At 41.9% G+C, this 18,315-nt stretch overlaps 2 protein-coding genes across 10 annotated transcripts in view; both read right to left on the bottom strand.

Moving 5' to 3' along the window:
* Positions 1-8,790, bottom strand: part of LOC134100351 (ras-specific guanine nucleotide-releasing factor RalGPS1-like) — a 78,224-nt gene extending 69,434 nt beyond the window's left edge. For 5 of the 7 annotated variants that reach the window (XM_062553516.1, XM_062553521.1, XM_062553518.1 and 2 more), the window contains exon 1: positions 8,538-8,790. The gene's annotated coding sequence lies outside the window, so the exon portion shown is untranslated. Of the gene's footprint in view, positions 1-5,868; positions 5,972-8,537 lie in introns of all 7 variants that reach the window. The other 2 variants (XM_062553517.1, XM_062553520.1) reach the window with 1 other exon arrangement.
* Positions 8,791-10,740: 1,950 nt separating this feature from the next.
* zbtb43 (zinc finger and BTB domain containing 43) lies at positions 10,741-15,691 on the bottom strand. 3 transcript variants are annotated; one of them, XR_009941349.1, is made up of 3 exons: positions 15,604-15,691; positions 12,113-14,885; positions 10,741-11,607 (listed from the first exon to the last, which is right to left on the bottom strand). XR_009941349.1 is itself a non-coding variant. In XM_062554712.1 (3 exons), exon 2 carries the CDS (start codon positions 14,862-14,864, stop codon positions 13,422-13,424), a length of 1,443 nt encoding a protein of 480 aa, XP_062410696.1. In that variant the 5' UTR covers positions 14,865-14,885; positions 15,604-15,691; the 3' UTR covers positions 10,741-11,607; positions 13,376-13,421. The 3 variants fall into 3 exon arrangements, 2 of the variants coding, with proteins under 2 accessions (XP_062410696.1, XP_062410695.1); XM_062554712.1 differs by having other exon boundaries at positions 13,376-14,885; XM_062554711.1 differs by having other exon boundaries at positions 10,741-14,885.
* Positions 15,692-18,315: the final 2,624 nt, after the last annotated feature.

The following is an 18,315-nucleotide window of genomic DNA, read 5'->3' as shown; positions in this document are numbered from 1 at the left end:
CAGGAAAGAGCACAACACATCGGAAAGTATGTGACTTTTACAATGGAAATGCGCACACATACCAAGCTTGCAGACATTAATGTTTTATGGAATGGCTTCACTCCAGCCTGGAAATATAAACCATCCAATTCTTCTCTCTCCCACTCTTTCTCTCTCTCTCTCTCTCCCTCTCAGAAGAAAAAAAAAACATATTTCCTCTGAAGGGAAATCCAGATACTGAGGGAAATCAAGGTAAGGGAAATTCTTACATACAGATTTGGTGTGATACTGAATGTAATATTCTTAAGTCTGGCTGACTGAAAAACAAAATCAGCCATGCTATTCAAAATGCACTGAAAATGTTTTTTGACAGACTTGCATATTTCATCAATTAACATGGTATGATGATGATGTGTGTGTTTCACAAATGTGGAAACAGGAGAAGTAAACTGTTAAAACCACAGGTTCATTTTAACATGTTGAGTTTGGAACGTGCTTTGGAATATGGCGTTTTTATGTTTGGAGCTTAACATGAAGTGTGCCTCGTACTGTTGGGTGACATCACTCAGCGCAGACTTCAAACGGAGCAGCTAGGCCACGATGCCAACTGTGTAATGATGGTAGTGGTGGTAACATAGCGTAATGCTCCAGCTACGCTCAGCAGGGACCTTGCGTTCTGTGTAGCATGATTGTGTACGCTACGCTACCCAGGCAACAGCAGAATCGTGTACATGTCACAATTAAAAAACTAATCAGTAATATTCCATGTATGTTTTGTCAAACGGAGACCTTGCACCGGTAACTATGGGGTTTTTCATGTAACAGCAGTCATTGCTCATGCAGGCCCTGAGCGTGCAGTGTCACCGGCTAATTAGGCTTCACAGCAGGTCTGCTGGAAAACGGCTCTGTTGATTACAACAGCTGTGCAGGACAGCTGGAGGTGTTGCTACAGGGCCACGTGAAGGACAAAAAACAATGAGGTGTCTCCCATATAAAGTGACTCAGCTACTGGAACAGTTGATGCGGTTCACGGCAAAAAATAGTGTTAATTTGAACCAGTGATAGGAGTCCATCTTAGTGATGATCAACTCCACAGAAACATATGACAAAGGGATTTAAATTGCTATAATCTCACATTAGATATATTTTCTTGATAACTGTTAAAAATATATGTTGTGGGCTCATGAGTCATGACTTCATGTTTGTTTGCAAATGTGTGTTTCCAATCCGAGGCTCAAAAGCAATTCGATTGGCAGGATGCACACAAACAAAAAGGACACATGTGGAGTGGTGATTTGATCAACCCAGCAGCCCTCTCTGGCAAGTCTTCCATATTGCTGCTCTATTGGGAAATGGTAATGTTGGTTGCAATATGGGTGCTACATCCATTTCCAGTTTTAACAAATATTATGGAGATGTGTAAACCCACTGGTGTTTTAACTAAAGATCTTAGAGCCAGGGTTCCCACTCTAAGTCAAATTCCATTACTTTTCCCTGACTAAAAACCTGGATTTCAATGGCCTATAACGAATACAATATACCAATCAAAGATTTCCAAACAGCCATGTAACATTCAAGAACCTGATGCTTGTTAGAGTGGAAAATTAACAAATGGGCATTAAATAAACAAAAAAAACACTCAAGCAAGCAGTAAAGCTATCAACCAGATACACCAATTCTGTGTGAAAATATATTGCATTAATGTATTTTGCCAAGTTAATTTGAACTGCTACAACAAAATGCTGATATCCCTTGACTTTGCTTCACTGACTTTCCATGTCTGGAATATAGACTTTATCAAAATTCCACGATATTCCAGAAATTCCATGACCCGTGAGAACCCAGCGCAGCGTAGCATGTAGAGAGTCGAGCATTTCCCAGGTCCAGAGTTCTCTCAGGACTGTGTCTACAGTGATCAGCACAAACCAAGGCTTTGTGTAGTCCAATGATGCCCCCTTCTGTTGAAAAAGAGAACTACACTATAATACACTTTACTGTAAATGTCACCATGAAGGTTGAAGAAAAACCCACAAAAACCACTTTCATTTTGAGACGCTCACTTTTGATGTGCTGATCTTAAAGCAGAATGTCACTTCATGGATACACAACGGAAACTCGACTGATTATAACCACACCTAACCAATTGACACTATGTATAGAATTACTGACGCTATGATCATCTTTTTTTTTTAAATCTACAAATGGCACATTACGAAACACTTTCAAAAGGTCTTTTGAAATGACTTGAACGACTTTGAAATGACTTGAACTGTGTGACAGACATGAAACCCACATCACATAATGTAGATCAACACTAGACCGTACAGCTCAGCAGCAGTGCCAGATATCAACATTGAGCCGATTCTGCCGTTGAGGATATGAACTCTACTCTAGCATCCATCCGACACAGGCTGCCCTGACACCTTCCACGCACCACTGGTAAGGCATTTCCAGTCATGATTGACTGTGCCCTACTTTACCCTGACAAGCCCCTGATCCCTCTGCATTATATATTCCTGACTCCATCAGACACGTCTGGCTCAGCTATAGCGCTTAACAGCGATGACGGGGCAGCCTCCTCCCTTTCTACGGAGCTGTGGATGGAGGCAACTGGATTTGCAGTCCTCAGATGCCCTGGGTTTGGTATATCCAAAGGGCTTATAACCTGATCCAACTTAAATAAGCAAACCGTTATGTTATGCTGCAGTCAGTCGAAAGGGAACACACTGCCCCCTCTTCAAACTAACAACAAAGCCTAACCTGACAACAGCATGTCCTGGACATTCACATCTGCCTTGTTTGTGTTCTGTAATGGCCCTTCAGATAGTGCTTCACTGCCCTGCTTGCAGCAGTACTGCAGTCAAATGAACATGAACTGATGAACACATTTAGGAGAGACACGAGTGCTCTCATAAGGATTCATGAACTACAGACATTGCATGAAAAATCACTATCAATCAATGGCTGATGGTGATGTGTGTGTGTGTGTGTGTGTGTGTGTGTGTGTGCTAGAGAGAGAGAGAGAGAGAACAAAGAAAGAAAGAAAAAGGGAAAAAAATAAACAGACAGCTCACAGGAAATAATAATTCAACAAAAGTTATAGCCTACTTCTTGCTATGAAGGGAAAGGTAGATTTTACAGTAATTAGACTAACAAATAAATAAATAAAAAATACTCAAGGATCCTCGAACAGGGAGGTTTGAAATGAGAAAGCACAAGAGGGTTGTTACACAGTGGATGACCAGTTCAACATGCCTCAGAAATCTAATGTAATGTAGACCTAGTGATACTGTACACCTGGGATACCAATATCAAAGTCATGACAGGGAAAGAAAACAATAAGTCCTCCCTTTTCCAGATGACCCACTTATAAGAGCTTGTACCCTGACCAGTAGAGCAAACTAGGACCCTAAACTGCAGGAAAGTGGAACACATCCTAAAATAAGCCACCTCGATCCACATCCCACAGAATTCCCCAGTCTTCCTGCTCCACTCCAACAATGGGAAACACTCCTCAGAGGCTGCAAGTGCAACCATACCATCTTTACACTGTACTTACAAGAGTCTTTATTCATTTTACGCTGTTTATGCATTCTATTTATCTATTCTTTCCATTTACTTCAGCAAAAATACTATTGATTAAATTACACAAACGTTATGAGGGATAACGGCCACCAAGATGTCCCGCTAAGATACAAAATGAAGGGACGAGACGAAGGCGAACAACTCCACGACACCACACATGCATAGTCCACTAAGTGCAAAAGGTCAGGTGATCTCAATTTAAAACAAATGAAGTGTGGGAGGAGACTCTACTCCATGCAATTAGACGCATACTAATACCCTGAAAGGCATTAGAAGGCTACAAAAACAGCTGTATCTAAAAGTGCCAATGTACTGCCCATGAAACTACAACCAACATCAGCATCCAATTCAGACAAACAGAATAGCATGTGCGTATCAGAGGTAAACTGACCATGGAAAATTCCCGTACTTCAAGCCTTCTGTCTAAATAAGACTACAACAGAACAAATAGCAATGAGACTAAACAGACAGCCTGCTGAACAGCCCTTACTTCTGAGCATGTTGTCATGGCAGCAGTTTGCCACTTCCAATCTCAGACCAACTGGTAGCATTTGTGAATTACTGGGTAGCCTCCAAGACTGCTCTTGGAAGACAACACTTTCAATGTAACGTGGCAGGGTGAGAGATTCGCTCATATCCTTGGTTATTTCGATCAAAACAAACAGATATCTGAGAAGTCATTACATAAAAAAACACACAAAATGACAACCTTGGGATGTTTAGAGGGGGACTGAGGCATTATGCTTGCAAATATTCCTCTCAGAATGGTTTATATCTTCGCTTCGACTAACCCAAACACTCCAAGAGTGTGACGGTGACAGCTGGTGAGCCTCATGCCAGGTCTCTATGAGCAAGATCACATCACTCCCTCTCTCTCTCAGATCCATGATATTAATTAAGGATTCAATGCACTTATATGCACAAAATACCTCTACATGTCTAATTGCTGTAGAAAAACAATCACTCTACAGTATGTTCTTCAAAACTGTACTGTACATCAAGTGCTACAGTAATGATGGACCACAAATAAGAAGAAGGAAACGAATGGGGATATGACACCACTGCTGTAGTGCACAGAACACACTCACACTCACACTCACACTCACACTCACACTCACACTCACACTCACACTCACACTCACACTCACACTCACACTCACACTCACACTCACACTCACACTCACACTCACACTCACACTCACACTCACACTCACACTCACACTCACACTTCAGTGCCTGGCACGCATTTCAGCGGCTGCCACAGACAATCTTTGTATCTGGGTCACAATCTAAGGTTTCATGTCCTTCATTGCCCCCCCATCATGGCGGAAGGCTGTTGCTGTTTATTTTCTTAAGCCACGTGGCCTTTTGGGGGCCCTTCATTTGAGCCCGCTCACCTTTGAGCTGATGGCTGCAACAGCTATATATATCAGTCTCCAGTCAGAAAACCTAAACAAATCATGGCATTAAAAAGCTCCAACGGTAGGATGACACGATTCAAAATTCAAGAAACCTGCATTCACTGACCTCGTATAAACCAAGTGTCCATCTCTGTTCATTTTAAATAAACAGATTTGATTTTCTGTACATTCTTAGACCAACCTGAAAGTGATATGACAATTCATATCATAGCAATAGGAAATATACTGTATCTTTGAAGAGAAAAAAAAGCATAACATTCTATAAATGTAATTCAAATAAACAAAAACCAAGGTAGATACTTGTAGGCTGCCTAAATATAGCTTTGTCATCTGGGTCTGTAGGTCTTTAGGTCCATCGGTAAGATTCTTAGAGAAAGCGCTACCATGAGCAGAATAAAGCAACACCATTACCTTTTTGCAAAAGCCAAACCAAACTCTCACTCCAACAGTCATAGTAATCTCTACAACAAAAATATCTGCAACCACTCTTAAGTTCTTCACAAGCCTATGCAAAATGCAAGTGCAAAATGTTTTTGTCTGTATAATCAATTATCCAAGCTAAGAAGCAAAGGAAAGGAGGCGCAGAAAAATAGGATTAGGACAATCGCATCTAAAAGAGGACCACTGAGTACCATAAGAGTGAGCCAAATTTACCTCAATGCTTGGGGCTAATCCTCCAGGAGAAGAGAACGCTAATGGCATGGTGGAGGATTTCACGTACAGAAATGGCACGATTGCAATGTAAGCTGGTCAACAAACTTTCTGTGTGCCAACTCCATAGTTCTCTCTCGTTAGGTGCAACTTGGTGATAATACACATCGCAATAGCTACATGTCTGCGTAAAGTCAGACTAGTCTTTGAGCAAACATAGCTTGTGTTTTACCTGAGCAGTGGTGTGTCATGTCGGGAGGTGAAATCACTGCTGGAGGCAGAGTTCCTTGTGTATCAAAAAGTCTGCCAGAAAGCAGCAATGAGGAATGACACCACTGATGGCCAGAATTAGACAGACACACACACACACACACACACACAGAGAGAGAGAGAGAGACACACACACACACACAATGGGTCTGTTACAAAAGAGAAAGCCTTGCGGTGGCAGGGGTGAGTGTCTACACCCCTAACGGGAGGATAAGCCAACAGATTATCAATCATAAAAGCCAAACATCAGTCCTCTGAGATCTGGATGCATCCAAGCGAAAAAGGGAGTTTAGACCTGCCATGGAGCACTGTAGAAAACCTCTTTTCTCTACACAGCTTAAGAGGCAAGTTTATGGGTTGTTTAAAAGCTCAGCAAATCTCGAGTCTATTTGCTTGCTGCGCTAAGGTGCCAGCAAATGCTTTAGCTTGTTAGAAAAAAAGCCTTATTCGTCATTGCAGACCATCAGCAAGTCAGAAATCTACTGGGGAAGAAGCACTTGGTTTCAGAGTGTGACAGTTACCACCCCTTGTGAAGTTATCAACATTAGTCACTGCAGTGTGAAATTTGGTTGTGCAACTCTTCAGTTTCAGGTGCTCAGCAGGCTAGGTGGTTGTGAAGTGACCAAACTCGTAGTACCCAGAGGCATTCCGGGGACTAAGTATCTGCTATTGAGAAAGCACTAGCAGATAACACTCAGGGAAACCTGCCCTGAAGGGATGTGGGTAAGACCGGAATTCTACAGCGGTGACTCAAGGTTTTGAGTGATTCCACATCATAATTTAAATGACAGAAGAATGTAATGAATGCAGTGGTATGCAGTGGTATGCTATTCATGTGGGTTTCTGAATACCACAATGACTACATCATGAAGGACAATGTACATCTGAAGACAAATGGGCATTTGCTAGAGTTTGTATGGTAGGAGCAGGCTTCACTCAGTCTCTTGTGTTTCTCTTCAGAGTGCTTGGCCAAACTTATGCTTTACACAGAAAAGGAAAAAGGCTGCACTTTGCATATACTGTAAACGTGTTTTATTGCACAGACGCATTTCGGCTTAGTGCCTTCCTCAGTGTGCTCATTTGCGAGATTGACAAAAATTTGAACATGCATGTGAAGGGGGAAAAAATCACATTAGATTTTCAAATCCACACATTTATTTAGACCTATGACTTCAGGATTCAGCTTAATCTATCCTTGATGAATCATGAACTGTGAGTTGCAACTGATTCCTAACTGCTATATCAATTTTACAAATTTGTTATTTGCCCATTCTTTTCCAGTTTGAAAGGGTCATTAATTTAGAGACACTTCACAGAAACAGGCCACAGTAGGCTACCCATTACATTTCCAATCAGGCTTTCCGGAATCCTGGGCTGTTGTGGTGCTATGACAAATCGTTCTCACCTACAGAAACAGACACAGCCAGAGGATGCATACACACACAATGAGGACATCTGATCACATTCTCTGCACTCTCACAGATGTACTGATGCACATCTACCCACATGTCAGCCATGGCCTGGCCCTGGAATCAGTAGGCTAACATCTCATTTTAACAAGAGACAGTATGTTACACTTTCTTCCTGATGTTTGCCAGTAAAGAAGATAATATGACTAGGTGCCTCCATTACATTGTGTGTAGAGCTAGCCAACTCGGTGTCCATTGTGGATTGATAGAGCATCCTTGTGACCATGACCCTATCTTGTCCAGACTATAGCCTAATTTGTCATCTGTGTTTTAGTGTCTGCATGTATAGATTGTGTATAGATTTAGTGTACATGCATATGCTATAGGCCTATATTGACTAGGCTACCACATAATGCCATCTGACGAATAGAGGCATAACCACACTTAGTAGCCTGGAGCAGGCCAGCCACAACAGATCAGACAAGATACAGTGTGTCGTCTTGTAAGAGCATTCGTCAGATGATCTCAGATAGCCTACAAGGCAACTCCTGCACGTAAGTCAAACCGAGAGGTTAATGACAGGCCAATAGCATACAGCAGGCTGTAGTGTCAAGACCACGACCTGTCAGCAGGCCTATCGAACAGGGGAATGCAGAAATCATTTAAGATTCCAGATCTTCCAGATGCTTTCATGATGATCGGTTTCATTTTGGGATTGTCAGTATGGTGTTGCAACAAAAACAACTCCTTGAAGACATCAAACGGCATAAGGGAATTCAACGATAATAGGAATGTAAAAATAACTGACAATTCTGTTTCTGTATTAGGTCGATTTAATTCAGCGTACCATGGAGAGCCTCATTCCAAAATGTAATAGGCTAGAACAGCGACAACTCCAATCTCTACCGACCGTCGCATTGCCGATGGTGCAGTTCACTTGTTTTGGGGAAGATAGCACATTTGATACGTGGACCATTTAACTTACAAGCATCGATTAATTGGTTGTGTTGGATGTACGTGGTGTGAAGTCTATTTCATGGAGGCTATCCACCCTTCGCGTAACACTACCACTTTGGGCAACCCTATGTCAAGCCCTTGACAAGTGACGTGAGCAAGCAGTAGAAACAAGCGTGTTGTTCAGTGAAGTAGACTAAGCCAAACGTCTGCATGCTAAACAACAAAACGTAACCATTTAACAGGAAATATGGTAGAGTTTGCTTACCATTACGAATGCTACGGTAACCCAGCCTTCCACGAGGCGTGACCAACGATTTGGACTACTCCAGAAATATGAAATCCGTCACATTTAGCCTACCACAAAGCTCATTTCATCTCCACTGAGTGGCATAGCCTACTGCGTAATTCAACGCGCGGCGTCCAAAATATATTTAGCACCAACTGAAAGAAACAAAAAAAAAAAGGCTCGGAAAACACAAATGTCTCTTACACAAAATCGCACAGGAAGTGTCAGGTATGTTCTTTGAATTTGACAGAATGGTACATTGCCTAATCATTTGCTAGCTTCACTGCCTGTGAGACTCCGCCTTCCCAGAATCTAAAAGCCAATCAACACACTGGGCCTTGGCAAATTTTGCACTTTCATGCGCAGGTGCTTTTCCAGTCTTACATGATGACATAAAGTCTGTGTCAATGCTTGTGTGAATACAATACGTAGTCATACCAAAGATCCTTAAGGCGTAGCAAGATACGTCTTCGTAGTTCATGTCTATGGGCGCAAAACGGGGATCACTTCCTCTACATAAAGAGGCGCGTCATTGCGTGTCAGACGTATTCATGGGTTTCATCAGGTCCCTTTCCACAGGTGTACAAAATCAAGCACTCGATTATCAATGCTTGATGATGTTCCAAAATAATCTTGCTGCTCTTTCAAGCCCTCTACATTTATTAGTTCTAATATGGAAGTAACACACACAAAGCATACATTTCAAGGAATTGAATAAAAACATCAATGGAATAATGGAAATATGTCGCTGCTCTCATTAAGTTACCCCAGCGCCATCTGATCGTCGTTAGCACAAATCAGGATTTGGTTCAGCTGGCTGGCTAATGTGTTGTCAAGGTAGAGCGTACGTAGCAACCGGCCAATAAGCAGAATAAACAAGAGGGGCACACCTGATATAAAGTCGATTTTCTCCAGACGGGAATGCTCAAAAATGCTAAAAAGGTACCTGAAGTGGTCAGAAGGGGTTGAGGGTCATGAAACCGTGCCCAAAATTCACATTCCTAACTCTAGAGAATGGAGATTTTAGCTTATAGTTGAAATTCTGATCTATGTCCATAGACTTCAATGGAACAGTTGCTGCCTCTGCTCTGCATAAAGGGGGATTTTGACCCCCCCTCTTGCGATTCGGGTTCCAGGAAGTGGCTTCTCATGAAGTATCTTGCTCCGCCCTTAATTATCTTTGGTCATACTTGCTCATTTCACAAGTTAGACTCATTAATGTAAGGGCCAAAGTGGAAGTCAAGTGACCTAAAATGACACGACATTACATTACTAAGCATTTGTATGCCATTTAAACTGGGTGTACTAAGTGACACGAATAGTTCACTTATTCAAAGTTTGTAGTGGTTATTTGGACTAAAGAAGACCCCTTACCTCCATGCTCAATCTTGACCCACACCTGATACAAACATTTCACTGCAGCAAACCAACTTTTTTGCAAACAATAGCATATTTCTTCTCATTAACATCAACCTCACCAACTATATATTTGATGACAGATCATACAGTTATGACTGATTTATCATATTCAATCAGTTTTTGCTCAGGCACTTCTGCATTTAACCATCTGTAACCTTACAGAGCCTCAGTGTTGCAGCAGTCAGCCAGAAACTTGGACCTGCCTGCATCATCATCTCATCTCCATAGTTACAGCCAGAGCTCTGAACAGGTTTAAGGGCAGTGAATGCTTGTACTCTCTCCGAATACATTAAGGCAAGTGGGCCATTTTTAAAATGAGGGAGTGAGGGAAGGCAGTGACAGACGTCAGATGGTGTAGTCCCATCAGTACACATTCCCCCAAATTTCACGGAATGAAATCCCCCCACAGATCTGGTCAAGAGCATCTTCCGTCTTTGGCCCACGTTCTGTATCTCAAACACATCTGCCTACCTGGGGATCTAGGTGGTTTGGGGTATTGCAATTTCAGATCAAAATCCTCCTGACTGCATCTGTGACTGTTAAGTCTCGCTGGTATCATAATTAAACTAGATGTAGCTTTTTGATACAGGATTCTCCTCAATTATTTCAGGCCAAAACTCGACAGAATCATAGAGCAATTAAAATGTGACATGAGTCTGCAGGCAGTTATCATCATGTGAATGAGATGTCAAAAAAAACAGTAACATTTTAAATTCACATTTCTTTATCATAAAAAAGTGTCTCCTTCATTACCAAACACACAAATACACATTTCTAAAGAAAAAGACAATATTTATTGCTGAACCCATCTGTACAAAACGTTTATATTCTTCTATAAGAAGAAAAAAAATCATAAAACACATTGGGAATTCTTTTTAAAAAGACAAAAGTACACAAAAATTAAGACAAGGAACCAAATGGAGATGTCCTCTTGAGGTAGTTTTCATTTGGCGGTAAATACATATCCCAAGTAAGATTTTTGATGGATTAGAACCTTTTTCCAATTCGATTTTCTGAAATGTTGAAATTTGTCAGAAAGAGGAATGAATGACTTTTATGAAGAAAAGATTATTGTTTTTTTCTCATTAGCACAAACTCCATTAGACAAGTCCATGGTTAAATAAAAATTTCAGAAATATATATTAGAAGTACTGATTGTCTTGATCACTTAATTTAGACATAACTTTTATAAATATGGTCACATCAAATTTAAACATTAGTTTATACTCTTTAAAGGGGTTTTAAAGGGCACAAAACACCTGACTTTCTTCTAGCTCTTTTATGCCAGTGTGTTATGCTCTCGTCCCAAGGGTTGGATTCGCATAGACAAAGGTTTTTTGTTATTATTATTTTAACCATTAAAATCCTGAATGATTGTCCTTCACTCTACATAAAAAAATCACTAATGACCTGGAAAAAGGCAAATTAAAGACACAATTCAGGTTACACAAATCTCATTATTTCACAATTTTAAACATTTTATCAGAAAAAAAAAATCAAGAAGTCAGGATAAAATGTGACAAGTAGGCTATACACGTTGAATGTAAGTCTCAACAGTGTCTTCCAAGCTCCCAGGCACTGATGATCTATCCAGATCAATGAGAACTTCATGATCCCACGCTGAAATTACCTGTTGATTTCAACATCATTTGAAGACATTTCAAGAAGCAAAGATAGAAACCAAATCATTTCTTTAAAAAACTACAGAGACAGGAGAATAGAAATACCGATGTTATAAAAGTTATCAATATGACAGTAACCTTATTTCAATGGAACCCCCCCACACATACACAAACTACCCGTTTTTATTTGATCTAAATGATCAGATTCTCAATAAACTAACTCTACATAAATACACTTTGCCTTTGATTTACTTCTTACATTTGGATATAGGCAGAAATCTGTACATCTACATACCCCAAAGCAACCAGTGAGGTTTAATTGTGAATGAGGTTTCTTGTTCATAATTCCTAACAGCAGATCATTCAGAATCTCTCTGAAGCCAATGAACCAGAAGTGATTCAGAGTACTAAATTGTTGAAAATGAAAGTAAGGCAGTATCTCTCTACTGTCTTCCACTGATATCTGGGGGTGAGGTGCTTCAACTGTTTATGTATTGTACGGTATCAACATACTCTGTTTGCTGGCTTACACAAACTGAGGTATTGAGCATCAGTGGGAAGTGGCATCTAGGACGGAAATAAAAAGCATCTTTTAAAACAAAATGGAGTATCTATTGTACCAGAAAATTATGAAATAAAGACCATCACTTAAGTAAACGTCAATGGTACTCACAAGTAAAATGGTGCCTCGCTAAAATGCAACTTGACCGTGAGTGAATAAGGTACATCAGCATCAAAATGAGAGCACTTTTTCACAGTAATTTTATGTATTGAAATGTACTGAGGCACATTAGCTGGCCCAATACATGTCGTTTTCCCAGTCTCTCCCAATTCCCCTAAGCAGTTTTGTTTTGCCAGCACCTGGAGCCTGTACTTTAAGGTTTTCAGCGGCACACTGGTGGTTTTATTTTAAGGGTTAATCAAAGGGGTGTTAAGGTACACATGCATCACAGTTCAGTGTGTGCCTCGGTGTCACCATTTGATTTATTTCTGGTACAATAAGCCTGTAGGTACTGCTACCCTAAAATTCACTGACAATATTACTGATGTGTAACAGGAATAGTATTTCGAAAAGATGTAAAATATACAAAATCTATTTTGATGTTTCTAAACTTTACCCAGCTGTTGAAGCAAACATCTGATTCCAAAAGTAATGGAGCTCATTAGTGAGATCATCCATAAGCATAGAGGCTTAGGCCTACTGCACAATGTATAACCTAACCTTGGGAATGGGAAATCGCATGACACTGTGCGCCAACCAATTAATGCACTTGAAAAATAGTACTGTATAACCATTCCAGATGATCTCAGTGCGCCTATAGTTTAAGGGTCTCTTAAGAAGGCTGGAAGCATTTTAGAATGATACTAATAATGGTTTATACATGAAAATAATACATCTTAGCAACCCATTAAACTCGTATTTCAAGCAAGTACTTTAGTTTGTTCCTGTGACGTGAAATGAGTGGCTTTATTTGCGACTAGTGCCAACAAAGTCCGACACCACCCCTTTTATCAGCTAGCGGAAAGACACTCTGGGCATTTTGTGTCATAGTACAGGCCCCAGGTTTGACAATGAGTAGATACCCTGGGAAAACAAAAACCTGAAATGATGTCTGACACTGCCAAAAGCCTAACGTCTGAATGAAATCACTGATAGCCTGTTGACAAAATCAAATAGACATAAACACTTTAAGGTCTTGACAAGGATGGCACCAAAATTCAGAGAGGATGGTCCTGAACAAAGTCGATTTGTCCCTGAATCTGCACCACACACACCTTACCCAGCACCGCCCGACTGGAGACTCCCGTGTTGGGCCTGGGATCAGCAGATGCTCTGCTCTGTGGCGGACCTCTTGGCCTGGTGAGCCCTTCTGCAGGAGGCGGTGTGGCGGTTGAAGCTGTCCCGCCACATGAAGCGCTTGGAGCACAGGCTGCACTCGTACGGCTTGATGCCCGTGTGGATCTTCATGTGGCCCACCAGGTGATGCTTCATCTTGAAGCTCTTGCCGCACACCGCACAGCCGTACGGCCGGAGGCCCATGTGCATGCTCATGTGCCGATCGCGCTGGCTCTTGTGGGTGAAGCTCTTGCCACACTGGCACGGGTAGAGCTTATAGACGCCCGATCCGAAACCGGAGTTGGACGTCTCGTCCTGGGTGCCATCCATCCCATCCTCGTCGTCGTCATCATCATCGCCGCCGCCGCCGCCACCGCCTCTTCTTCCTGGGCCTAGTTCCAGGGGGCTGTTCTTCGACACGCCGGGCGAACTCTCGTCCTTGTCGTTGGGGAAGCGGTCCATGGAGGTGCCGTAGAAGTCCAGGGGGTCACAGTCCAGGCTCTCCTCAAGCTCGCTGACCAGCTTCTCGTCCACGCTGTCGTCTGCGGAGTGCATGGAGGAGGTTCCTTGGTGAGGGGGCAGGCCCAGCTGCTCCGAGTCTGTGCTGGCCGTCTCAGCAGTGAACAGGCTATTGCAGTCGTCACGGCACGGCCTCTCCGTTTTCACCTGTGTCCACTTCCTGTGTCCCATGATGCTCGGCGGAACGTAGACAGGCCTAGGCCTGGACCTGGGGAGCTCCGCCTCCGTGTCTCCGTTCTCGCTGGCCGACTCCGCCCGGTCAGGCGGCGAGGAGCCGTTGCCACTAGGGGGCGCGCCGAGCTCGAGCGCGTGCGGCGAAAAGCTCTCGTCCAGCAGCTGCTCAAAGTCCGATGACCCTCTGCAGCTCGTCATCCTGCCAAATCCCTCACTCCCTCCAACACCCATGCCGTCTGAGAAAGCTTCTTCGCCTCGGTCACCATGGTGACTCTCGCCGTCGGGGGACGGGTGCTGTTCGGCTCGGCTGCCGCTCCGACACCCTGCTCCCGACGGGGTTTTGTGTGAACGCGACGAGTTCCCCTCCAGCAGCTCGGTGCACTTATCCACCACGTGCCACATCTGCAGGAAGCTGGCGGCCGTGAGGAAGGCCACCACCTCGCACGAGGGCAGGGTGAGAGAACCAGTGTAGCACGACTGCAGCAACCCCTCAAACACCCACGGGTTCATCACCTCCGGCAGCACCACCCGCGCGCTGTTCTTGAGCAGGACCTGGTCGCAGAAATACGGGGAGCTGGCCGCCAGGACGGCGCGGTGCGCCCGGTACTGGTGGCCCCCGATGCTCACGATGATGTCACACAGCTGGCCCCTCTGGCGCTGCTGGTTGAGCTTCTGCAGGATGGAGCACGAGAAGTCGGGGAACTCCACACGGAACGCATTTTTGTCAGATTCCATAGCTAGTAGATTCTACAATGGCTGCAAAACAATACAAGCACATGCATGTTAGAAAAAAAAAAAAAACATAAAAAATCATAAGACAGTTTGGAAATGGTGCATGCGAAGGGACCCCAGTTGGCAACAATCTAAAGTTCAGTATAACATACAAGTATGTTACCAGCCAAATGTGAATGACTAAATTTATCATTGTGTTTCTGACCTTTATTTTATGATGTCAATAGTGGTTTTTCACCAAACTGAAGCTTCTATTTAAATTAATAAATACATTTGAATATGGTTGATATTGATATATAAATAAAGTTAAATGAACAAAAATACATTGTGTTCTAAGACATACTGAAGAAATGAAGCTTTTGTTCCTGGTATGATGGCAAAACTAGATGTGAGGTTGTGACTTCATGTCACATCCTTATGTAAATTATTTTTCAACCAATGGAACAGATGTTACATTATCCATTCATTACGGCGTCAAGCAGCCTTTGAAGGCCGAGACAAGACCACTATGAATCGAGGCAAAACACTGTTAGATAAAGTGAGAGATTCCCCTGGACGGATATTAACGTTACAGCAAATAACAGCAAATAGCTTAGCTTGCAAGCTAGCTTTGCAGCACCTCGCTGGAAAGGCGCGCCCGGTTAGTTTATGCACATCACAGCGTCTATATAGTTTTAGCATCTTCTGTGAGTTGGATATAGATGTTTCAAATCCAGATTAGAAAGATTCACTGTTATCTCACCTGAATAAGCATTTTTATTGAGTGAATTCGAATCCACGACAGCTGCCTCCCTTCCGAGTTCCACCGGATTTCGCCTTGAGTACGTCATCACGCGGCAGTCTCGCATGGCGCGTAACAAGAAGTGTAAACAAACACACCCCCTTGCTGGGGTTGCCAGATATTTGCCTGGATAGTGCAAGTGCTTCAATACAATAGCAATGTATTTCAAAATATCATAAACATTGCTTTACTGTAAAGAATTTCCTGTAGATAAAAATCTATAGCCTACTATAATTTGGCAATATTGCAATATATTCCACAAGCGTGTATTTCAGTGTATAGAATAGGTAAAACTGTTATAGGCTAAAAAAGGGCATTTTCTACAGAAATGATGGTACTGTATCAATATGAAACAAATCTGCTGAATTGTATGTGTTTCATCAGGTCCCTTTTCACAGGTGTATGAAATCAAGCACCTTGATTATCAATGTAGACTGCATGGTGCTTGATTAATACACCTGTGGAAAACGACCTAATGAAACGATGAATACACAAAACAAAATCCTGTGCGCTTGCAAGACAGGCCAATCAAATAGGCTATATTACAATATAAGACAAGCTTCTTTTATCATAATAAAGATAGGGTGGTCTATTAGCCTATTTCACAACATGTCGCCACTGTGTAAACTAACTTCCTCTGGAACAGCTCAGTCTATAGGAAAGACAGAAACAGGAAGATGTTTTACCCTGCCAATTAAGGCATCATTAACATCAACTAGGCCAGACACCTGGACACTGTGAAATTGGCTCGTGAAGTATTCAAGCAAACAAGAAACTAGCCTAATGTTCAAATTCATGTGGCTTCAAAAAAGGTAGTGTGTTGTGTATTGTGACATTACAGTATAACCATAGCCTCGTTGACACCACACCCTTCTCAATTAAGACTGAGAGTGGGTATTCCCAGCGACTATAACCATTGGGCCTGCTGTTTGGTACTCCTGGAAAGAGGCATGCCATCCTTTTGGCCACTAGATGGCATTACTGTAATGGGATTACAATTTCTGAGTGGAGAGACCATGGGAGGCTCTTCTAAAAGTCTCGCCTCGGTCCTCGATCCTCGGTCCTCTGGCTCGTTCCCACTGATCTATAAAGAGCACTGGATAGACTATTTCCTTACTATGTTTTTTCCCCCATTGTTATTATATGGACCATTTACACCACTATAAAAAAAAGTCTTTATTTGTGGTTGTATTTCAAAGTTCAGTATATCCCCTCATAGATGATATTCTATTATGGATGAAACCAATTACATTCTATGAATTAAAATCCCATCACTAACTGTCTGTCTGTCTGCTTCCCCTCATTAGTCACACAGTGCTTCACGGGCCTCATGAACATGACCGACAGGATGCTGCTAAGGACATGAGCACACTATACCTCCACACCGGTCAGGTATAAAGGCCAACACATGGGACGTTGATGAAATAAAATAATGTTTTCTTTGTTAACGACCAGATGACAGTCTAACAAAAGGGGAAAGGATTAATGCGGCCGGTATATCATTTAGAATATTAATTTGACATCAACATAAGCGCACACACGTTATTCTGACAGCCGTTACAGTAACAGGTAGCTAATGTCTGACTGGACGAAAAGAGGCAACATTGATTCTTTTCTTCTACAGTTATGTGTACTGTACTGTATGTGCACGGACTATATGAATGTCTTTTTATTTGGATTGTTGCATATTTTTTATGTACAATTTATTTAAACGTATATGAACAATCTATTCTCAGCATTTTGTTAAATGAAAATAATCAAATGTTTCTCCAAAAGATAAAGTTTGCTGGACCTTTCCACCCCTGCATTGTCATTTTTTCTGTAGAATATGTATGAGCCCAAACACCCAGTATAATTACAGTGCATGAAAATGCACTGTACTGTTCTTCCTAGTCTTCTTATTATTAGAGTGCATGAAAATGCACTCTACTGTTATGCTGTTTATTCTTATTATCGATATTATTATTCTTCTTCAGACACTTTTTCTGCGTTCAATTCAGCTTCAACCGTTCGACGTAGAAACTTCATTCAAACTGCGCTGCGTAGGTCTTACTTAGGTGACTTCAGCTATGTAATTTTCATCTTTGAAAACTTTATCGTTTAATTTATATGAATTTTTTAAAACATTTTTTCTCCCATAGACTTAACATTGGATTATGACATCACAATGAAGTCGTTAAGCAATTAGAATCTTAAGCCAGGTGTTCAAAGCCACCTGGCAGCAACTCTCTGTCTCAGGCTTTCTGGCTCTCTTAAGACAACATATCCTGTTCAACTGTTTCCTCTACCCACAACTGTTTCAAAATAAAAGTCCTCATCATTTTTGCATTTTCATGCACTCGTAATTTCCTTGGAATTACATCTCTAGTTTTCTTTATTATTATTCCGCTGACAGCTTTTTCTAACCGCAATTTCTCTTCAACCGTTTAACTTAGAAACTTCATTCAAACTTTGTAACGTAGGTATTCTAATGGATCGGGTTGCTATGACTTTTCAACTTTGTAACTTTTATACTTTTTGAACTATAAATTAAAAACTATTAAAAATTTCCCCATAGACTTAACATTGGCCTCTATGACATCACAATCGGGTCGTTGAGCAATTAGAATCTTATGCCAGGTGGCCAGCCCCACCTGCAGCAGCCCTCTCTCTCTCAGGCTTTAAGCATACAAT

The sequence above is a fragment of the Sardina pilchardus genome, chromosome 14, assembly GCF_963854185.1.
Source record: "Sardina pilchardus chromosome 14, fSarPil1.1, whole genome shotgun sequence".
In the NCBI taxonomy this organism is placed as follows: Eukaryota; Metazoa; Chordata; class Actinopteri; order Clupeiformes; family Clupeidae; genus Sardina; species Sardina pilchardus.
Note: the sequence above shows the minus strand (reverse complement) of the source record. Positions and strands in the feature narration are given on the sequence as shown.

Excerpts from the sequence above, each read along its gene's own strand:
- zbtb43 (XM_062554711.1), bottom strand. The coding sequence starts at position 14,864 with ATGGAATCTGACAAAAATGCGTTCCGTGTGGAGTTCCCCGACTTCTCG.